The sequence below is a fragment of the Mirounga leonina genome, unplaced genomic scaffold (assembly GCF_011800145.1).
Source record: "Mirounga leonina isolate KUSES-001 unplaced genomic scaffold, KU_Mleo_1.0 Mir_115, whole genome shotgun sequence".
NCBI lineage: Eukaryota > Metazoa > Chordata > Mammalia > Carnivora > Phocidae > Mirounga > Mirounga leonina.
Window position 1 is genome coordinate 62,854,156 of NW_023270268.1, and position 24,093 is coordinate 62,878,248.

Consider the following 24,093-nt stretch of genomic DNA (forward strand, 5'->3'; position numbering starts at 1 on the left):
CTATGTGTTGCCGCATTACAGGGAGAAAAAAGAAACATAATTGTGGTCTCAGAAATAAAATTCTGCTCCAGGCCTGGCTGTGTTGTCCATGGGGTTCTATAGAAGTGATGTCTAAGGCCTCTGAGACACATAAAGGCTATATAAACACAGAAGACCTGAAAATAAATTTGTTGATTACAGGATTTCAAAAAATTTCTCAAAATAAATAAAAATGTGTTTAAACATGTATAAAAGGAAACATATCAATGTCAATTGTTAAATTACTTTGTACATTGACAGCAATTCATAGTGTACAATGTCTCACTTAGCAATAATTAATGATAGCTGTTGAGAGAAAATTTTCAAAACAAAATTATAGCAGTAATTTTTTAGATGTCGACAGCAAAAATGTATTTATGATGTCATATGGGTGCATTTTTATATTTTATATGATGCAGCATCCATGGGGTCTATGAAGGCCTAGAAGGCCTTACTTAAAAGCTTATTTATATATGGTGAATTAAACACAATCATATGGGAATTCCTTTTTTTTCCAACCGAACAACTGATGCTTTTGTTTTTACTGGCAATACTGAAGAAAGAGAAAGAACTCAACCAATAACCTTTAAGTGCTCATTAGACACTTTAGGACCCTGCATCCACTGGTGACATAAAGAGTTGAGTCATATTGTTCTTTGGCAAGGCCACAGGAGCAGATGGTGACCGAGCAAGATTGAGGATATCCCCTCTCCTGAGGCACCTCTGAGAGCAGGGGACACTCTCATTCATGTGAAATGCTTAAAATGGAGCCTCATCTGAAGACAAGAGCCTGGACTACTTGTCCAATATCCACTCTTAACCAATGACTCCAGAGAATAGTATAGGTCTTCATGGGGATGGAGCATGTAACTTAAAAATCATAAGGCAAACCTTTCACAAGCTGAGATGGGACATGAAGAAGGGTGTGTGTATCAAGGGGAGACATGGGTCGGGGAGATGGGGCTGCATGTGGACTGCCCTTGTGAAATCTAAACCAGAAACAACAGAGGCAAAACACTTATTCCCTGTAGGTGACAGTAGCCTTGGAAACAAAATATTTGACTGTGTTGAAGACTAGATTTCATGTGTATCTGCACAGAGCCTCTTGTTTCAAAGGTATATTCACAGACACGATGGCCCAGGGGCATTCCCGAAAGGCAGGGAGTGCAGGTGGGGAAGCTGAGCCTCAGGAAGGCTCCGAGACTCGTCCCAGGTCACCCAGCCAGGAGGCGGAAGAACTTGAACTCAAACTCCTTACTACTTTCCAGGACTCTCTTATGCCAGATTGTAAGAGAGTGAAGCAGAAACTGAGGAAAGAAGGGGGCAGAGCTGTACACTCTCTAAGTGGTAATCTGGGACCTCATATATAAAATGACTCATATAAAAAGGGGAAAAAACACACATCAGTGTAGAGTAGGGGAAACCAATTGGAGGAGTTCTTACATACAGGGATTTCAGAGTCCAGTGGGCTGATGAGATATAAAGAGACATCTTGGCCCATTGTTTGCCAAATAAAACCATGACCAGATGACTGGAATTCATCACAGAGTAAGAACATGATGGAGTGTTGAAAAAAATTAAAATACAATCTCATACAGTATTCATGTAGAGAGAGAGCATTCTGTCACTGCTATGTGTTGATGAAAATTAAAAAAAATATGGGGGGGGCCACACGCAATTACTACCAGACCCAATCACATGCCATTTAAAGGAAAAGGAATCTGCCCCATTAGAAGCAAAAGGTATTATAAGAAAAGGAATCTCCATCTTGCAAAAAGTGGTAATGAGAAAAATAAGATCTTCAAATTTTGCTCATGTTTAACAGAATATCATACTTACGTTTTTACAGAAACAAATCTGACTTCCATCCTAATCCAGAAATGGCTGAGAATTTGCAAGGGGTGAAAATGCCCCCCACCCCTCCTTTTAATAGAGACATGAATGCTTCTCTCTGACTGAAATCTGAAAATCCCAGTCAATGTGACAATCAGGACAGATAGAATATTCTGTCTACAAAGAGAGGGAAGAGCTTGACAAGATTTGCAAATGATAGAGTATTTTCATTCCTTCTTATTACATCCAACAAATTAATGAGAAAGCTAACGTGAAATGCGATGATGACTATGTTTTACGAAATGAAGCAACAAAATCACCGAGGGTGAGGCACTGTAACCTTACACCAGCTAATGAAAAACTGTGGATTTGAAAAAACGAAGAGAAATAAGGGGATGAAAAAGTAACCAAAGAGGGACAAACCATCCTGGGGAGGAGGTAGAGAGCTGAGTTAGAAGACAAATATGGCACAAGTCACAGAGGCTGCTGGGGGAGGAGACGGCTGGGGGGTGTCTCAAGGGCATAGGGGGCAAAAAAGGTTTGGACCCTGCATCACAGAAGCCCGTGGTATGGGCACAGCTGCTCAATCCTCCCTGGCAAGGATAATTTCCATTTCATAGCCTGGTAGAGGAAGCATTTGAAAAAGAAAGGATACTTTTTATCTAATTCCTAAAGAGAGTTTGACTCAGGTTCTTTTTCTTGGCTGATAATTAAGATATGGCTGGGCTCGAAATTCTGTCTGTATCTAAAGTTTTGAAATGTATTTTGCCGTCTAGCTACTTTCAGCTCCATCTACCTCACTGCTATAGGGAAAGAAACCTTTAAATTGTGCTCGAGAAGTGCATACATTGCTACGAGAAGCATTAAAAGGTCAAAAAGAGAAGGACCCTCACACCCGGTTTTGTTCCCATTTTAAGAAGTGGGTGTTAAGAAAATGATGAATCAAACCAAAGCAGACAATTATTTGTTCTTATTTGTACACGAGTCACTCCGATCCCAAATTTAGCACCGTCACTCATTCTGTGATCTAAATGTTTCATCTCTCTTCTAAAATATGAACACCCACTCTAAGACTGGGCAACTGCTTCATGAATAGATTGGTTAGTTGGAAGCCAGATTACGTTAACCACGCCCAGGAGGATAGGACTGAATATGAATCCCAAAAGAATGTTCCCACATATGTCTAGAACTGCATGAAGCCCAGAGAAGAGCACCAGCTGCTAGGAAGCCAGGGACCTTGGAAGATGTCACCCACTGGAGGTGGCCCAGCTGTATGATGGTCAGGGAACCTCACATCGGGAGTGCTTGCTGACTCAGCTGGGTTGTTTGCACGCCCAGCTGCTGTGTTTCTTTCACTGCTAGGAGCTTGGCCAGGAAGCACAGGGGAATTAGAAGGTCTAGAAAACCACCTCGCTGACATCTGCAAAGACTGGCCCCCAGGAATGCCATGGCTTCTGAGAGCTCGGGAACCGTGAACTAGTTCTGAACAGAGAGGATAGGCCAGGAAACTCAATGAGGAGGACAAAGAGTAACTAGGTAACAGTGGAGTCAAAGTGATTAAGTTCACATCAGAATGTGCTGGGTAGAGGTGGAAGGAAGGACGTGGGGACTGCTCCCGGCTTTGCCCCCTTTTCTGGTACATTTGTGCATGAGGGAGCTGCACAGGGGAAAGAAGGAATTCTGGGATGCTCTGCAAAGAATCACGGTCTTCTCCAATGAGCTCTGTAGGTGTCCCTCTCCTAAACTCATGCTTGGGGCTGGGAACACGGAGGGCCATGTGGTCATGCATCAAGAAGAGGTCATTTAGCGATGTAGCACTTCTTAGAGGCATTGATGTACTTGGAGGGATGCATGCATTCATGCCCCTCCTGCCCCGAGGTCCACAGGAGTCTCTAAGGCCCTCCTTACTTGCAGTGATGGACAACTTGGGGCTTGTCACTTTGAAGATGTTGGGAGAGGACACACAAATGACCTTAGATCCTAACTCTTGAGTTGGACTACATCCTTGGGAGCGAGATCGCCTTGGGGATCTCACTGTGGTCCTTGAGGCTTCCTGAGCCTTCAGTTGTTCTTCAAGACCAACTCTAACAGGACAAGCGGGTCCACCTTTCTTCCGTGAGTGATGCTCCAGCAGGAGTCTTGATCTGGAATCATTAATTTCTGCAGGTGCTCCTGGCATTAGCTTAGTGGACCCTAGTTTTTCAGCCTTCTGAACACCTGCCATGATCAGGAGCTGTGAGTGTGGCTTAGCTGAGGGTTTCAACTTGGCAGGGCTAGAAAACGGGTTAGCAGTGGAGGAAGGTGGCACGTCTCTGCCAGCCAGGACGCATGTCAGCTGCTGTCTAACAGCAGAGTGATTCTGCTTAGTTGGAAGAACAGGTGGGTTATTAAAGGGTCGGTGTTGTACCTGGGAGTAGGACCACAAAACTGAGTTATTGATCTAAGAGAAAGAGGCAGCTGTTACAGACATAGGTAAATACAAGTCATCTTTATAGACTCTAAAGGAAAGTGATCAAAAACATTCTTTATGTGAAATCAAACAATTTTATCTACAGATTCAGTTTTTTAAGTTTTAAGAGAAAAAAAGTTTGATTTTTTGTAAAAATAGCACATGATCATTAGAAAAGATTTAAACAATATATAAGAATACAAAAAAGTTTAAAGAAAATACCCCGCAGTTTCTACTGCCCTTAAGCAATCATCGTTAACATTAGGGCAACATCATTTCAAGCATTTTCTATACGTACATAAAAGAGAATAAAAAAATATAAAAAGACAAAAACATTTTTGTAAAAATAGGACCTTATGTAAGAAATCTAGTTCTGGTAAGACTGTAGTCTAGATACTTGAAATGAGCTCTAGCTATAAATACCTGAAGACACAAGAACAAAATACAAAATAACACCAACATCCTCTTAAATGAGTAGCTCTGCTCACAAGAAAATAAAGGAAATCACTGGGTGCCACAAACAATGACAGAACAGAAAACCAGGCTGTTATGCACATGAGCTGACACAGTGACTCTTGGGAGGATGGTTAATCTTGGCTGATCTTATTTCCTTGCTTTGCCCATTTGCTTATCACCTTTTTTTCCTACCATCCAGATAGTTTTTAATTAGACTTTTAAAACAGCTCACCACAAAGCCAAGTTCTTGAAAACCCATCCTCACTCTAGTAATTGAATTGCAACAGAAACACAAATGACCTCTGATCCCGGAAGTGGTCACCACAACCACAGGTCTGGGACCAACCGGGCGTCCATTCGTACCATGACAACGGGGTGTCAGTGACAGTGCTAATGATCACTTTCAGGGTCCAGGTACAGACAGGAAAGGATTCAACTTAAAATTCCCTGAGTCTTTATTAAATCACATTCTTTCAGGGGAAAGTCACGAAAAATCCTCATGCCACAAACCCACTTGGACACCTATGGGAAAAATGATTTTTCTACTTCCTGCTATTGCTTACAAAAATCCCCTATATCCATGAAGCTTAAAAAAAAAAAAATCCCTGAAAAACAAAAACCACTAATGGATTAAGGTGCCTTGTCAATTCTCTAGGCAAATAACAATTATGGCTCTCTTCCAAAAGCAAAGCATGCACTTCTTACGATGAATTGTTTTCCAATTGTGTAGCACTAGTTTAATTCTCTGCTTCTCTTGGGTGAACTCACTAGAGTCACCAGCCGGGCCCACAGGACACGGCTACACTCGTTAGTGCACTTACCTCCTTGGCCCATGCTGGTTTCTCGCTAGGACTCATCCCTTCTTTGTAATGGTACAGTGGCTTCTTCTCCACAGGCCTCTGCTCCTGCCGCTGATGCTGGAGAGACACCAAGTAGTCTCTCTCTTGCTTTAGCTGTCTCTGTAGTCTTTCTGCTTGTCTCTGTTCTTCCAGTTGTTTGCGCTTATATTCCTACCCGGACCAGAAAAGAGAAGCAAAGAAAAGACCAAATCACCATATGGAAACCACTGGCCATCATCGGAGAAGCATGCAATGGAGCCGAAAGAGATGATAACAAGAAAAGCCAATAGAACCACAGAAGGATGTCAGGGCGTGCCATGGGGCCGGGGCTTAGCGTTTCCCAAAAACACTACTGCTTTAATGGCAATCCCTATAGAACACCACCCCTTGCAAGGTGACTTGTCCCTGACTGGGGACCAAGAAAGTAGCAATAATGAGGACATCTGGATGGTCAGCGCACAACCCCTGCAAGGAGCCATCCACTTACTGGTTTAGTAATTAAACCACTCAGACATGTCCAATTAAGTACAAAACTAAATAAGTAGCTACAGATATTGCTCAAATCATCTTTTGTTTCACAAAACTTGGACCAACAAAGACCATTAGCAAGCGTATGCACAGGCTAAAAAATATCATAGAAGTTCAGTTAAAAAAAATATATCAAGCGGCTCATTTGGAGAGCAGGGCGATAATAATAAAAAAGTACTTCAAGAAGAAGCCACGTGAGCAAGCAGGGAACAGAAAATGTTCCCATCGTAAGGGTAAAGCTAATAGTCTACAAATGAAATATGACTGCAGAGCTGAGTGGGTTTTTACAGAAGAGGGGCATTTTGCTGTGATTGTATTCCAGCATGTTGCAAATGACCTTAAAAATTACTCTGCAGTAAACACAGTGGGTCTCGAAAACAGCCTGAACTTGTAATAAGCCTGGATTCAGGCTAAAGTTTCACAAAGAGACGGAGTTACTAAAGAATGCATGAGGGTGCCTGGGTGGCTCAGCTGGTTAAGTGACTGCCTTCGGCTCAGGTCGTGATCCTGGAGTCCCGGGATCGAGTCCCGCATCGGGCTCCCTGCTCAGCAGGGGGTCTGCTTCTCCCTCTGACCCTCCTCCCTCTCATGCTCTCTGTCTCTCATTCTCTCTCTCTCAAATAAATAAATAAAACCTTAAAAAAAAAAAAAAAGAATGCATGACAAGGGTCTCCAACGTATTAAGATGGCCAACTAGGTCAGGAAATGCATTGGGTTTCCACGAGACTTTTGAGGTCCACGAGGCTTAGAGGGTCCCCCCCCCGCCCCCCTCCCCCCCCCCGTGGACTGGCATGTTAGGCGCACACACACCGGGACACCGCGATGAACACAGAGCAGGTGGCTGGCCCTCGGCTTTCCCATTACCAGAAGTAGAGCTTGTTCATGCAGTAGCTGCTGCTGCAAGATCTCTAACTGTCTCTGCTCCTCCTCTAACTGTCGCCTGATGTACTCCTGGAGAGGTAAGCAGCAGAGCATTCAGAGGAACACAAAGAGAGAAAGAGAGAGAAAAAGAACCGGTAATTTCTTTTAGGTGACAAGAGCTGCCAAGTAAAGTGTGGAAGGAAGGAGGGAAAAAAAAAAACAACCCAGACACCTCCTCACCAAACAGGAAAAGAACCGAAGCAAAAGCACTTCAATGCAGTCAAAAGCACAAGTCCTGCACCTGCAACAGCCGACTGAGGGGGCTCAGTGCTTTGCTGTGACCGTCCGGTTTTAATGAACCCAGCTACATTTTCAAGCTTTTCACTGCAGTTTCCCTCTTTATGGGCGCCACCCCCTCCCCCCGGAATTAACAGTGCTATCAAGTTCCGAGGCTCCTGTGCAAGCGCAGGAATAAAATAATTGTGGAACGCCCGCAGGCGCGGTCTTTGTAAGGGACCCGCCCTGCCACCACTGTGCTGTCAGATCGTGGTGCTAACAAAGACAGAGGGCCCTGCATCCGTGCCTCAGGCATGGAGACCAGAGACGGCATGAGCAGAAAAGCCTTCTGAAGCGGTGAAAGAGGACCATGTGGCTCATTTACCATGCCTCGGCGCTACCTTCAAAGTAGATCCCAGGGTTGGGAGAACCCAAGATCAAGGTTATGTCGGGGGACTTGGGCCTGGGCAGGAAGCGAGGCTCAACGTAACAAGGGGGCATTGCCAAGGCTGTGCATTTGACTTCTTGAATAGGTGAGAACAGCAGCTTGAGAAAGAGTAAAAACCTGCTTAAACTGAGCAGTCCTAAGAGAAGGTGACCCACACCCCAGGGACGGATGGACGGCTGGCGCTGGAGCTCCCGCTGGGGCCATCTGTGGGCTCTGGGCCCTGCTGTACCTGCTCGTGCTCTGCGCGCCGCCTCTCCTCCTCCCGGCGCATCTGCTCTTCGTAGTGCCGGCGCTGCTCTCTCTCCTGCTGCTTCCGCAGCTCCTTCTCTCGCCTTTGTTGCTGTGGGGCCACAAGCAGACAACCATGAGGGACACGGGCCTGGGCGGAGCTGTGGGGAAAGCAGCAGCGAGGGCTGCAGATGCGCAGACATGCGCCCTTCTCCATAGCTGCCTCCGTGCCCAAAAGCTCTTTCTGTCCTGTGCTCTTGGGGGGACTTGCTGGTGAGGATGGGGGGACAGAGAGCAATTCAGTGTCATGCAAATACCCTGTCATTTCCCATGCAAGTAGACTCCCCAGGTTTACTCCTCCTGGTTGCTGTTAAGTGCATTCTCCCTATTGGCTGATGGTGGTACTAATGACATATCATCAAACTGTTTATATGAGAGTCTATGGGTTTTAAAACATTTCCAATGCTCATGTCATTCAGTCTTTTCGACACCACCTAAGGCAAACATTTCATAGAGAAGAGATAGCAAAATCCATTGAAACTAAGTGACATATTTAAGGCCATATGGTAATTAACGGCCGAGAGTACAACAGAATTCATTGACTCTGACGCTGTCCATTACCCTACCTGATACATCACGCTGCCTTTCTTTGTTTTCTGGAGTAGTCACTTGTGAGCGTCAATTTCAACTTCTCATTCAAGTAAGACCCTTAAACTCATCATCATTAGCTCATACAATCACCATGCCCCCAACAGTGGAGAGTGTGGTCAGCACCTTTCATACTTTATCTTATTTAATCTTCACAAAAATCTGTTGATGCAGTTATTCTTATTATCCCCATTTTATATGAGAAAACTGAAGCACAGGGAGATTAAGCAATTGTTGAAGGTCATCTTCATGTTCAAGGTCATGCCCCAGTAAGTAGTGGAGCTCGATTTCAAAGCTAGGCAATGCAACTCCACAGTCTGAATTCAGTCATTACAGAAGATGAAGAAGCACCAGGAGTGATAGGAAGATCACAAATTAACCCAGCTCTTTATTATGCTCTCAGTAAAGGAGATCATCTTAGGAATAATGACAGGAGCCAATGTTTCTCAATGGGACAGTATTGTTCCCCAATCCCTGGAGCATTTGGAATGTGCAGGGGCATGGGGGAGTTTTTCTGGTGGTCTCTGGGACTAGAGGCCATGACTGGCACTTAGTATGAGGGGCCAGGGATGCTGAACATCGCATAATGCTCAGGACCGTCCCACATCACAAAGCGTTTTCCTATACCACAGGCCATTAGCGCTCCTTTCAAGAAGCACCACAGCCCTTGGTTTCGGCGCCCTGTGCTGGCATTAGGATTTCTTCTTCCTCAAATATGAGGTTTAGGGGAACCCATCAGGGGGGTCTATTCCCCTTTAACATTCTCAACAGCACTTCACTGCCTGGCTGAGAACCTATGAATTATCCAAAACAGCATGGATTGTGACCAGATCACACTGACAAGCTAGCTTTACGCAACCCGGGAAAGAGATTTCTAGGACAAAAGCTCTCTGTCACAGCCCCAGCTAAACCAAGCAGACATTCAAAACTCCAAAGAACCCACAAACAAGGAGGCCTTCCTAATGTGGCTCCCGCTTGCAATCCGCTGGTCCTGCTGTCTTCCAATGACCGCTGAGGCTTGGAGATAAGCTACAGTTTTTTGAGTCTCAACATCTATCCCTTCCAGATCAACAATTATTTGTCCTCCTTAGATTGTAGGCAACAGGAAGCCACTGGAGGACTTTCTGCAGTCAAGTGCCATGACCAGACTTGCATTTTCAAGGGGCCTCCTGACAGCCACGGGAGGGGGCAAGACTGGAAGCCGAAGTGCAGGGCTAGGCCATTCTCGGGGTGCAGGCAGAAAATGACAGGGCACTGATGAGTGAAAAAAAGGCAGTGGGAGAGTCCATGTTCATCATCGCTGCTGAGAATGGAGGCACAGCCAAAAGGAAGACAGACTAAAAGCTATCCAGATTTCCAGCTCTTCTAATGGGACTGGAGTGGACGCCAACTTAGAAGTAGAAATTAGAATTAGGCCAAAATCAAATAGGCAGGATTTGGGTACTATGGGTCTTGTGAGGGTGAGTGAAGTTCCTGGCCGAGGGGCAGAGCAGATGGTTTGAAACAGAGGAGGAAAAGCAGGTTTAGGGAAAGGAATGGGGGGTATAGTCAAGCTCCAGACGTGTAATTATTTATTTTACAGAAAAATAATACAGGAAGATATGGGTAGAAAACACCTTCAGAGGAACTGACTGAATAATTTGGATTACAGACCCAAAACAGAGATCTTTCCAACACTCAACCTAAGTGAATCAATGCTAGCACAGAGGATAAAATAATTATGTGTATAGATCTGGCTCCTGGCAGGAACTAGCCCTACCTTAATTAACATTTCAAATTTTTTTACTCTCACCATCGGTCTCTTTCTTGACCAAAAAAAAAAAAAAAAGAATAATAATCAAGGCTTTTGAAGTTTTAGCTGATTTTTATGTGAAGGATTTGTACATTTTCAACCCCTTTGCTGGGAATCAATACTGTTTTCTAATTACATGCCACTCAGGTCCTTGGGCAAGGTGTACACAGTATTGATTGCAACTCAGGAGGGTCTGTAGTTTCTGAGAAAGACACTCAGAAGTGACTAATAATTAATAATGATCTCACTCAGATCAGCTGCTGCTAACGCATGGAGGCATCTGCCAGGGCTTTGGCTCCTGTGGTGAGGTTGGAAAAATAAATCACTTCCCCAACATTCTGAGGGCACCTTGCCAATTTCCAGCTGCTGGGTTTCAATGTCAATGTCTTTCCTGGAAAAATCTTTGCTCTCTTTCCTCCTGGGCATGGAGCTGTTTGAGGGGACATACCAAAACATGTCCAAGAAAGACCAAGTCCCCAACCTCAAGCAGACACCTCTACAAAGCTCTGATGATTCTTGCTAGAAGCAGCTCATTGAGGTAAAGCCTGTGCTTGATTCCCACTGGACCTGCAGCCCCCCATGTGGGGCTGGGAACCTGGCAGGGACATAGAAGATTTTTTTGAACTGAACCAAGTAAGAAACTTGGGGCAAAAGAAGACAACACAATATCTTATATTTCTTTGGAAGCATTTTCTGTCTTCTCAATCCTTAGAGTTTATATTACAGTGTGCCTTACATTATGGTTATCTGAGTATGTCTTCCCTACTCTACAATCTAGGTTGAAAGCTATTTGTGGGCAGGGTCTCTGTTCCACTCTACTTTTTCTCTCCCACTCAATCCCAGTAAATCCCTGATACCATTGATATTTGTTGTACTCAATACAGTCAACTGGGTAGCAAGAGAAGAGGAGAAAGGTCGGCAGGGCCTCAGACCACCCCTCCACCCTTCTATGCCTTTTTCAAATAACCCTTCTGGGCCTGAATGGTCTTTTATGCTGAACACAGACAAGGTTTGATAGTATTTTTCTAACCAGAGAGCTACCAATGCCTGGCATTGGCATGGCACCTATTTGCCATCTTAAAGAAAGGGGGGGGGGGAATAAGGGAATAAGAATCTAAGGATTTCTAAATTTCATTTAAATTATGCATGCAGATGACAGTGGTCCTGTTGTCAAAAAGGAATGGCTTAAACCAACTATCCTAAAACTTTTGGCCGATGCTCCACCTTTACCGAACTGCCTAGAAGTATGTTTTCATCTACATCTTCTTCACAAGTTGTATCACTTAAAATTAGATATTCAATGGGTTCTTATAAGTTTCTTATATTTTTTTCCTGGTTGGGGGATGATAGATAATGCCCACTCTCAAAATTTTCCAGGCCTTGCTCTATTGAAACAGGTCACTGGGATCTTCTTCCCCTCTGTCTTCCGTGGATGTTCCCAAAGAATAATTTTGTTTAGGGCAGTTTTGGTTCTCCCCTTGGGTGTTCCCCTCAGGCTACCTCTAAGTGGAGGCCGTGTGGCTGTACTTCAAGTATGTGAGCCGGTTAGTTTACCCAAATGAAATAATCCCGTTCCCTTGCTCAGGGGACCCTCAACGGTTATATGTTTATCCCAAATGGATGATGCAGAATTTTGGCTCTTCAAATTCTTGCAGAATATCACCTTAACTCTTAAGTATTCAATTCTTCTTAAAGTTGTAACAAATAATCCTCATGGCTGATTGTCACAAAAGCCATGGTGTTGCTCTTTCTTTCCTTTTGTTTCTTTCAATGTTCCTTTTAGATGAAGTCTAACCAGCAGAAAAGTCTTAGCTCCACTAGGGTGCTCTGGCTCTTGCAAAAGTGACTGATGAACTGTCAGGCCATACGTTGCCCTTCACCACGTTATCAGGACAGTTGAATAGAGCCAAGCACTGTGTTTGTGGGAGGAACATCACCGCACACATTATTCACCTCATTACTCAACCACTACTAGGCCAGTGCACGGACTCCCAGTTATCTCAGAATGTCTGCATGAGTAACAAAGTTACTCGTATCCAGTGGACAACATGAATCTCAAACCATTCGAGTTCTCCTCTTTTCTAAGTTGCTGGGGCCCTGAGAGTCAGACTGGTGGCCCCGTTCAGGCACCCACCCCGGGCACCGTGTTGTGCAGACATTCTGTGAACTGACCCTGCCCTGGCTTTGTCTTGTTTTCCTCTTCTGCTTTAGAGTCCCTTCTCCTTAATTTTCCCTCTTTTTCAGTTTTTAGTTGCTATATTAATCTTTGTAAGCTACCTCATGTCCTCTTTTTGGGGTAAAGCAAAATCACAAAGAAGTGTATACACAAACAAATGAGCAAACAAATCTTGGCTCTCCACAGATCTTGAAACCCTCCCTTGGAAAGATCAAAATGAGATAATCAAGAAATTGTTGGCTTGTAATTCGGTTCTTTGTTTAAGAAGGTGGCACCTCTGTTGGTGTCACGAGCAAGTGGTTCAAGTTGTTTTTACGGCTGTGGGGGTCCATTTGCTCTGACCCCGCCACGCCCTCTCACTGAAGGGCTGTCTAAGTGAGCAACGATGACCCATGTAGAGCTGGCTGGGACCGAAAGGGAAAAAACACAGTCTCCTTTCTAATCTAAAAGATCATGCCATGCACCCGAGCCAATGTGGCTAAATGCAGCTTACCCACCATTCAAGGATATGGAATCTTTGGGGGGGAAAAAGTACAGGAATATAATCTGTATGTATGGCAATTATTTTTACCTAAAAAAGTACTGCATCATAGATTATTCTAATTAGAGCCTCACAGATTTTCAATCTGGGTGACCTCCCGGAAGTGGTGAGAGGGGAGCGCAATGACTGCGGAAGACTGGAGTCCAGAAAACAGGCCAGCAGCTGCACGGGGTCCAGTTGGGCTCCTTGGCAAGTACCTCAAACCATCCCCTCCACAAAGAAGCTCTCTGTTCAAAGACACTTGGAATGAAAGGACCCAGTGTGGTCTTCTGAATCGACCGTACAGCACACATACCCCTCACTTAAATAGGACTGTTCTGTACAAGCTTTACAGCAGCTGTGAGGAGAGACATGCAAGCCTTCGGGCCTTCCGTTCGCCCATTTTAACGTTTGCTCACGTTTCAGTTTTGGAAAGACCGTGGCAAACCAACCACTTGTAGGGCAAGGGTGCGATTCCCTGCAACTCACACCAGGATTCCAAACAAACACTAGGGGGTCCCACCTCTGACGCCAGGCACAGCCCCGAGCCCCTCCCTCCTATTAGCTCACGAATTCTCCCCACAACCCTATGGGGCATGCACGGCTGTCACCACCCCCATTTGACAGATGAGGAAACCGTGGCACACACGTCGGTATCTTGCCCAAGTTCACTCGCTAAGTGCAAAGCCAGGACGATACTCTATGTTTGGCTCTCGAAAGCCGCCTCTATGGATTCGAAAGCAGCTGGTTGAGACATCTACATTTACAAAGTGAAAGATGTTGTCTTAGGCTTTTTCAAGTGGCCGTTTCCCCTTCTTTTCATCTCACTTTTCAGAGAACTAGTGAGAAAGCTCAACAGACCAGACAGGCCTCATTCTTCACACTTACTTTTTCCTACTAAAGTTTAACCATCCAACCTACCCATTCAGAGATTTCCTGGAAAATTAACTGCCTAAGTGAAGCTCTTCCCTGGGGCTCCCGGGTCCAACTGTTGATCAGTAGGCAGCCCTATGGCTAAGCATTGTCTGAGTACCGTGTGTGAAGCCACTTTTCATGCAAGTAGCACAAGGAAAGAAAGTTCTAACCAGACTGAGCTAAGAGAAGGCTTAATGAAGAATTCTGGTCCTGCCTCTTCTATGGGGGTGATCAAGCTCCTAATTATCTCTGGGCTGCAGTTTTACCCTGGGAGAGAGGCTTCTGGGGTTTTCTAGGGTATCATATAGGGAAGCCAGAATGACATCCTGAGCACCTATGACTTCGTAGGTTAGTGAAAAAGTCAAGGGCAGTTGTAACTCCAAATTCCTTCTGCCATCATTTGGAAGACTCTCAGATGGGGTCCTTAATAGGAGACTTAATAGGAGACTCTCAGATGGGGTCCTATGAAAACAAGCCCATTATGGACCCGTTTATTAACACAATGTCCCGCATCTGGGATGGTACTGAAGATACTAAATTGTATTATACATAGAAAGGCTGACAGAACTGGTGACAGCTGGGGAAGAACATTCTCATTGCCACAAACATTTCTGGCCCTGATGTGGAAGGTGATTTAAGTTTCCTTTGCCATAGCTCGTGTTAATGCAGGAATATCACAAGGACTTGAATTGATAATAGGAGACATTTTCTAACATTAGGAGCTGCTCAAATACAGAATATGTTTCCTCAAGCCTCTAAGCATATAAGTAGAGATTATATGTGAAACAGGTTAAGTGACTATCTGAGGACCATTGTCAAAGGGATTCCTGCTTTGAGAGAAGAATTGGCTTAGATCACTTTTGAGGTCCCTTATATTCCCCAGCCTCTATGATTCTACACAACTGCTCACTGAAGAAAACAAGAGGGGAAATGAAAACAACTCAATCTAAAAGTCACGTGAAATAATACTTTCTGTGAAACTATTGTTGCCAAAGTTCTATGGTCAGGGACAACCAAGAATATTGACGGCAAAACACAGAGATGCAGACCAGATGTAGTAAAAGAGGTTCCATGAAGACTCTAGATACTGGAAGGCAGGCCTGTAATGCCCATTCCATGCTGTCACTGAACAGCCATCCCTGCCATCCATCTAAGAGGCTCTAGATCCACTGAAGGGCAGGAACTGCCCAACACTGCCCTTTTTCCAGTATGACATGCTCTAATATGAAATACTAGCATATCTTTCCCATTCCTCGGCAATATAGGAAGGGGTCTGGGAAAAGGGATTTTGAATAGTAGTTTGAAGGTGCCATACAGGCACTTCAGCCCACCTTCTTCACCCTCCCAGAAAACCCGTCCCATCACAGGCCAGGTGACCAAGCAGCATGGTGCGTCCGTCAGAACAAGGAGACCTTCTGGGATGCACTGAGGAGCAGCGTCGCGGACAGCTATGCAGACCCCACGGCCTCCCGAGGCACCAGCGTGACTTACACGCGCGTGCGACCACAGACCACTGTCAGAGGTCCATGGGCAGGCCCCGCCTGGGACCGCGGGCATCCAGTTTGCCAGCCTGGCTCCCAGCTGTTTCATAATTTCGGTTCAGTTATTGAAATAAAAGAACAAAAGCTCAGCTAGCAGGTGTTCAGTCTTCGTGCTGGTGCTAAACGACATTCGGGGATAAAGGGCTGCTCAGTCTCCCCACCGGCGGCAGTTCGCAAGACACATTAGGATGCCTGCAGCTAATGACTAAGTGAATTAAAGGCCATTTCTCAGCAGTGCCAACGAATTCACACCCCAGGCCCTGAATGGGGGAGCTATTCTTGTTCATGGTGCTTTCTTCCGGCCGGGGGCCGGGGAGCGTGGTCCAGTGGGTGGGAACGCAGCCCAGGTGAAAAGTCACCCTGACGCCCCTGTCTCCTGCTTCTGCACGTTGAGCTTGCTTATGCCGCCTTCAACTTCAAGCGCCCCGAAAAGATGACTCGGGGGAGCAACTGCAATGCGGATCATGGGATACAAAGATTTTTTTCCCTTCCCGGGCAAGTATCTTCTTGAACTGATTTAGGCACCTATTCAGCACCAGGGAGCGTTCTAAGTGCTTTCTGTGTATTAACTCGTTTCATCCTTGAAACTGTCACTATCCCCTTTCATAAACAGGCCACCTGAGGCAGAAAAAAGCCACGTCTCGCCCAAGATCACCAAGGCGGCAAATGGCAGAGCCGGATTCAAACCCTGAGAGTTACCGTAGCTCTGTCTTGCGTCTACCTTCTCAGTGAAAGGGCTCACTCCAAAGGCACAGTGTTCCAGAGGCCCAGAAGCTTACTACTGAGACAGAGCAAGATCTCTATCTTCTAGTGGGTTTTGTTTAGGTGCTGGTAGGACCTAAGATTTGATGCAGCTCCTTGCTGGCAAGGATGGGATCGTAATGACACGGTGTTGGAAATGACGGCAAGGACTACTGGTAAGAGAATACATACATCCCAGAGCAGAGTATCTCCAGTGGAAGGTCCCCTGAGGCTTGGCTGGTAAGAGACTTACCCGGGCAGCAGCTCTTGATCCTCCTACATGAGCTACATCTGGGAAGATGGAGAGCGGGCTGCCTCCCTGGGCCCGCAAGGCCAGGACTGCTGGCTAAGTCACCAGAGGACCGATACCTTAGCAAGACACCATGAAAAGGGTGCGCTCAGAAAAGAACCCTCATAAAGGGAGGGAAAAGTCCATGTGTTACAGTAAAGAGAGAAGGTGCATTAGAGAATTAAGGAAGGCAAACAATGGGAAATGCTATCTCTACAGAAAACCCTAACAACCACTTTGAAATCATCCGTTCCAAAATAACAATAAAACTTTCACCTAAGTATGCCAACCATTCTTGTGTCAAGATTGTGTCAAGCCTTCTGTATTCATGATTTCCTTTACTTCTCACAACAATCCTGCCATGTAAGTAGTCCGTTGATTGCATATATCAAGAAGCTTAGGTTCAGAGAGGGTAAGTAATTTGCTCAAGGCCACACAGCTTGAACTACACCTTGGTTTCTGCAGCTTCCAAGCTGGCATACTTTGCCTCTGCACAAATGTGCCATCCAGTCATTTAAAAACCATTGACATTTTTTTTCTCCTAATGACATAAATGAATTTCTACTAGTATAACAAATATTCTTCCCAAGACATGAATAAAAGCTTACCTGTTGATACATTTATTTTAATAAATTCAAGAGGGTTTTACTACTGCACATAAAAGAGTTTAAACTTTTGGAGATTATACTTCTGACTTCAGCCAAAGGCACCTGCTCCAATAATAATAATAACTAATATTTACTGAGTGTGTTCTAAGTGTTAGTCCCATTCTAAGGTTTTCTGTGAACTAACTAATTTAATCCTCATGACAGTCCTGGAAGGGAAATGTTACTGTTCTTTCTAGTTTTACAAATGAAGAAACTGAGGCACAAAGAACATACATTTAATAAGGAAGACAACTGTTAACCAACATACTACCATCAACAGAATCTCCCCCAAATGCTCTGTTGCCCGTGGGAATTTCCAGAGCTTTAGTATGATGTCCTTAAAGACATGTGCAGGTTTCTGCTGTTCATCACCCCCATCCCCTTCTCTTTGGTTTAAAAACAGCTGGGAGAAACTACAAAGGTTCCCAAGAATAACCTTGCTGGCCTGGGGATTCCAGCTGCTCTGGGTTTGGGCTGCAGCTGGTACAGCTTCTCCGAGACGAGTCTGGTTACCCCGAGTGGAAGCGAATGCCAAGAGAGAATGCGAGCCAAACGAATGGATGAGCACGTAACTATGAAGAGTTCTCTAAACAGAAGCACGAAGTGGGGCTCATGAGCAATCTTTAAAGTAGATTGGACAAGTCCTTCAGAACAGAGATCTGTCCAGCTTTGGGCAGTGGACAGAGTTTTTTCACACCCATCTTCCTGGTTAATCCCCAGCGCAACTTAGGTGGTAGGAACAAGCTTTGTCGGGGGCCCCTCTGCAGAGCTCCCGGAGCGGGGCTGGGGAGACTCAGAGAGTGGCCAGGGCGTGCAGGAGGTGCACGGCAGCCCTCGAGTCCAAATTGACATCTTCGCACCCCAAATTCAGATCTCACTTGCTGGGCAGATTGTTTCCCTTTCTCCCAAACAGGAAATGAATGCATTTTTAGAGAGTACAACACAAAAACTACCTTTTTATATAACGTCTTGCCATTGAAAAAAATGGATGATGTTATCTCACTCGATCTTTGGGCAGCGTTCTGCAAAGCTGGCCCCTTTAATTTGTTCCTTATGCTAGAATACTTGATTTTCTTTGCAGTACCATCAAATTCTCCTTGTGTGCCTTCTGCACCCTTATCAGTGTTCTTTGCCGGCTTCTCCTCCCCTGTTCTATGTTCTTAGAGTACAGGCCCACACTCTGCTCTCTTCTCGATGTATACTTCCAGTACCATAAGCCAGTAATTCCCCTTTTATCCCATCCCAACCTCCCTTCCCTGGCTCTCTCCATATAATCCAACTGCAACCTTGGCATCACCACTGGCCACCTCATAGGCTCTTAAATTCACCATCTTCCAAACTGATCTTTTCCTCCTGCTCCCAAACCAGGTCCTCCACCCTGATGCTGCAGTCCACATCGGGGACCTTCTGTGACTGCTCACTCTCTTCCATCTCTGATATCTTATCAGACATCACATGCACATTCTGCACATTCTACAGGCTGCATGCCTTCCAAATGTGTACATTTCTCTCAATCCCCCTTCCACCGCCATCCACAAGAACACCACCCTCTCTGGTCTGCACCAGCTTGTCTTTCTCATCCACCCTTGCTTCTTCCAGTCACTCAACCTCGCAGCAGCCAAAGTTCCCTTTTAAAAATGCAGATCTGATTGCATTCCCTTGGTTAACACACATCAGTGGTTTTCCACTAGTCTCAGGATAAGATTTAAGAATCCTTAACTTGGCCTGTGAAGCCCTACAGGACTGTGCCCTGGCCTCCCCGCCTGGCATCTCTGTGTGCCCCTCCCTCCCAGTCCTTCAGCTGGAATCCCCAGCAGGCCTCCCAGCCGGGCTGGGCTGCTTTCTCTACCCTGCACTCTCCCCAAGTTCGTTCCTTAGCCCGCCATTCCCCTCTACCACAGCAGCCTGGCAATGACAATGAATGGCTATGTGGGTGACTATTGGCCCAGTGCCTGTTTCCCTTACAGATCTGGTGAGCCCCAGGGCAGACTGTTTTCCTAGTGTCCAGCATAGTGGAGGTATGAATTCATGAAATTTGTCGAGACTGCCTACAGGAATAGGAAAAAGATTTTAATTCTACTGTGCCCTTTTTAAAAAAGCATTGAACCCAGTGTCCTTGAAAGCCCAGCCACTCACCATAAAAAGTTAGAGGCTTTTAGGGAATTCACACACATTGAGACTGCTAAGCTCTCATTTTTTATATTAGTGCTTCACTATGACTGGCCAATAAGATACTGGTGGTTATTTCTCTAAAATTTTTTTTCAGGCAATAGAACCAAAGCAGTTATAATATCTTTTAGGTAGAACTGGCTATTTCTATAACTGGCCAATGTCATGACGGTCTTGAAGGACACTAAATGAGATGCAGGTGGCTTGAAAAACTTAACACAATTCTCTGAAGAATAAAACTTACCACCATCGAGCAGTTTGGTGCCCGTGGGGTCAATTTGATTATTCCTGTGACTTAAAGATATTCTCCTCCAGATGAAGGCATAGAATGCTCTCAGCAAGTTGAAAAAAATATGTATAAATCACTGAAATCATTCTCAAACTCTTGAGCACAGTTAAGCATCACCACAAATCTTCTGGCCAAGGTTCTGTCTGAAAAGATGACCAGGGTAAATGCCCTACTGATTCTTGGACTCCTCTCCTGCATCCTGCCCCTGATTCTTGGACCCTAACTCTGTGATGGAGAATAAAACAAGAGGGATTTTGTGTAGGCCAAGTGATAGAAATTTTTATTGAACTAAATAAAAATAAAAGAGGCCTTCTTTGTACTTTCCTCACGATTGATGGACTCATTCACCTTAGCTAGGTTTAATCAATTTCCTGGAACTTCGTTATAAATTGTACTTTATCAGTGGTCAAAAGCTGAAAGTCTTGTACCCAACATTTCACTGGTCCAAAGCCACGTCCTTTTCATGTAGCTGATAAATAACTACATTCAGTGTATGAAGTCCTTCTAAGAATATACAGATACTGATTTAGACCCTACCCAAATCCACATGGTTATCCATAAATAGCAACGGACATGCAGGACTTCCTTAGAAACCAAGCCTCTGGTAGGAGGGGACATCTGAGATCGCCAGGGAAGACAAAGGCTACAACCTACACAGCCCTGCGTCACCAAAGGGGCATCTGACGGGCCTTTATTTGAGAATGGGAATGGTTTTCCCAGGATGCCTACAAAAGCCCACCTGACCCACAAGGAAGCTAAATTTGCAAGTCTAACTGTGGGCTTTAACTACCTCCATGTGCCACGGTAGGTCAAGTTCCTACTCTGGACACAGCAAACACAAGTCTTTACCATGGGCCAGAGCTGCAGACATGGGTGGGGATCCAGCAGGGGCAGGATGCGGGAGAGGGGTCCCTGGTGACAGAGACGGTTATTACTTAAACGTTCAAAAATTATAGCCATCTGAGTGTTCAGTATTTCTATTTCTTCTCAGTGGGCAATAGGACCAAAACGAAGGATCAATAGATAAAGTGGTATAATCTCTTAATATCCCGTGATCGCAAGTGACCGATGGGAAGCCAGGGCTCATGCACGTTGGTGCATAAATGAAGTGTCCTTCGACACACTGTTATCTTCAGCGCAAGTGGGGACTCAGAGGGCATTTCCCCGTGGATGCGTGTGCCTCACTGAGTCTGAACTCTAACTCCCCTCCAAGATAGAGGTTCCAGAAAGTGCCACAGAAGAAGAGACACAAGGAGGCCTTGGCGGTAGCTCTGATGGGGAGCATGAGAGGCAGAATCCATGTCAAAGGAGAGCACCTGCTGGGCACAGCTTCTTTGCCCTTGCTCAAAAATCCTTAAGTTCTCAGAGGAAAAGACCACTAAAGCAGAGGCCAGGTAGAGAATATGGGAAAACATGACTGGCTTATCAGCTGAGAGGCAGGATGGAGGCAGTGACAGTGCTTGGGCTCTGGATTCCAATCCCCTGGGCTTGAAACCTGTTTTTTCCCTAAGCTGTGTGACCTGTAGCAAGTTATTAACCTCTCTGAGACTCGGCTGCATTATTTTGAGACTGTGGGTTATTGTGAGGATCAAATGAGATGATTCAGGTAAAGTGTGGAACAGAGTACCTGTTGTAGGGTAAATGCTTTGGAAAGTGTTAGAAATTGTTATTTTAGCAACTTGAGAAAATATATAAAGCCCAAATAAATCGTATCAGGTAAGAAGGGACAAAAATATAGATTAAAACGAAAAAAAACAAAACAAAACAAGACAATACAATGCATCCTCTGAAAAGACTGCATCAATTGAGGATCTAAGCTCAAGGGCCAAAAGTGCATGTGTGCATACATGGGCATATTTGCATTCTTGAGTATTTGAAATGTTCTGTGGGGTGACAGTGGGGATTTTCTAGGGTTTACATGGTAAGTGCCTTTAGCTTGAAAGTAAGGGTAACAAATTGCTAGGCAAGGAGCCGACTAACTAAGGCAAATGGTCAAGGTTTGCAGGGTGTGAGGCTCCAGGGAGGTGGCGGCCTTTGGAAATACTCTTGGAAGGAACAAACCACAAGCAACGAAGCAGGAAAGGCAGGATGTGGGGGGCAGAGCCTGATAGGACACTGCTTAGGTGAGGGGAGAGGTGTGACCAAAGTCTAAAGGAATAAACGTGGGGTCCAGCCAGCGGAGGCATCTGGTTCTCAGGAGAACTAGACGAAATGGCACAGCTCTGGGTCAAGGGCTCGTACAAGAGGCCCCAACTGGCCCCAACTGGCCTGGCTGGGCTGCAGAGGACACCAGGGTGCAGCTGCCAGGAATTTCAATTTGTGCCCAGGAGAGGAACCAGAGGTGGGGTGGGCATGTGCACAGCGGCACTCTGAGCCTCGCTTCTGAGAGCTGCCGAATTAGCACCCACCCCTCCCTTCACACTGCCTCTGCCTGGGCCTTTGAAGGTCTCTGCCCCACAGCACTACGGGGACTCTGTCTACTACAGCATCATTCTCAGAATCGAAGACCGTGAACCTCACGCTTCTCATGCACTGAGCATTCTTCGCGCTGACAACACGACAGACTTATAAACTCAAACTGGAAAGTGTTTCACTTGCCTACTGCTGTTTGCAGAAGGCTGCAAGGTCCAATTCTGAGGATCACAGTTCAAGGCTTTGATTACTTATCTATACTTCCCTTCTCGGGCCTTGTGTGGACATTGAGATCAGAGAGACCTGGGTGCGAACACTGTGCACTTACTGGTCCTGGGATATGGGAATAATTACTTCCCCTCCCTGAACTTCAGTTTCCTGTGTGTTAAGCGGGGTTTGTATGCATTCTGCATGAGGTGCAATGGCTGTATGCAGAGAGAATGATAGTAGATGAGATCATGGATATAAGCAAAAAATCTCACCCAGGAGCTGGTGCACAGAAGTCACTTAATAATTGCAACTGTTGGGGCACCTGGGTGGCTCAGTCAGTTAATTGGCTGCCTTCGGCTCAGGTCATGATCCCAGGGTCCTGGGATCGAGTCCCGCATCAGGCTCCCTGCTTCTCCCACTGCCTGCCACTCCCCCTGCTTGTGCTCTCTCTGTCTCTTCCCCTCTCTCTCTGACAAATAAATAAATAAAATCTTAAAAAAAAAAAAAAATTGCAACTGTTGGGTCTTGTTGTTGCTGGTCTGCCTATGAGGACATATGAGGTTGATGGGATTTTACTGCACACTGGAATGGAGGCCCTCACTGATTTCAACCAGGGATGCTGGACCTGGATGGGCCAATTGAAAAGCAATCTGCTCTTGGTGCCCGCAATCCGCCAGCTTCGAACTGCAGCGGCACCTGACAAAGCAAGTGAATTGCCGTAAACCGTTAATGAGGAGCAAGATGGCGTCTGGGAACCCCGTAAAATGGCTACCCCATTCCTATACAGTTGGTTAACCTCTCATCTGCCATCTGGCTTTCCCAATGGTTATGCTCTCAGCTGCTTAATTGTCTAGAGGCTTTGATTTATCCGACAAAGGGAGGTGGCCACAAGGCCACAAGGGTGAGGGCCTCCCCGGGGACAAGCCACGCGGGAAAGCGTGGCTGGTGCTACGGTTGCCCACACAGATGGCCACAGTGCCCGCCGGTGAAGGCCAGAGTGGCCCTCCAGCTGGAGGACAGGCCCTGGATACTAAAGGGTGTGTGGAAGGTCTTGGGCCGAGCTTTCCCCAGTGTTCAGAGGAGTAGCTAAGGCAGACCCTGCTTTTCTATACTTGACACTTCACCTGCCTGCCTAGTCACTGCGGTCTAGTTAACACCTACATAGGCCCTCTCAGTCACGGACTCGTTTATTCCTATATGGGTTCGTTCGTTCATTCCACGAATATCCACGAGGCATCTACTGTGTGCCTGGCCCTGTTCTAGGCGCTAGAGATACATGGTGGAGAGATACATCAGGGATGAAAGAGACAAAACCCTCTGTCCTCAGGAGCTCACACCGCAGTGTAAAACCCAGGAAGGTACATAGAGAGTGTGTGTGAAGATGGAAAGAGCTATGTAAAAATAATAAAGCGGGGAAGGGCAACAAGATGAGCTAGAAGGAGAGGGTGCAATTTGAAGAAAGGTGGTCAAGGAGGCTGCACCGAGGAGGTGGTATCTGAGTAAGACTTGAAGGGGTGAAGGCCTTTACCTGCTTTTCCGAGGTGACCACACCAAGGTCACGTCACACCAAGGTCACACGGCCACCCCCTGCCTAGCAAGGGAAGTCCTTTGCTTGTGAGAGCGCCCAGGCCTCATCCCGTTTCGCAAGCTCAGGTGTGTGCCCCCAGGGCGCCACGAGTCCCACAAGGGTGGGAGCCCGGCACAACGCCGCACCCCCAGGAAGCCCTGTGGCTGAGAGGTGCGCGCGCGCGCGCACGGAGGCCCAGCGGACCCTCACCTCCTCCAGCCGCCGCCCCAGCGGACCCTCA

At 46.0% G+C, this 24,093-nt stretch overlaps 1 protein-coding gene across 9 annotated transcripts in view; it reads right to left on the reverse strand.

Annotated features, from left to right (window-relative positions):
• The window catches only part of TNIK (TRAF2 and NCK interacting kinase), a 384,684-nt gene that overhangs the window by 63,379 nt on the left and 297,212 nt on the right, over nt 1-24,093 (reverse strand). For 5 of the 9 annotated variants that reach the window (XM_034998888.1, XM_034998877.1, XM_034998854.1 and 2 more), the window contains exons 13-15: nt 7,938-8,048; nt 6,988-7,074; nt 5,578-5,766 (exon numbers count right to left, since the gene is read on the reverse strand). In XM_034998888.1, coding sequence (XP_034854779.1) covers nt 5,578-5,766; nt 6,988-7,074; nt 7,938-8,048 — 387 coding nt within the window. The remainder of the gene's footprint in view (nt 1-5,577; nt 5,767-6,987; nt 7,075-7,937; nt 8,049-24,093) is intronic. The other 4 variants (XM_034998906.1, XM_034998896.1, XM_034998868.1 and 1 more) reach the window with 1 other exon arrangement.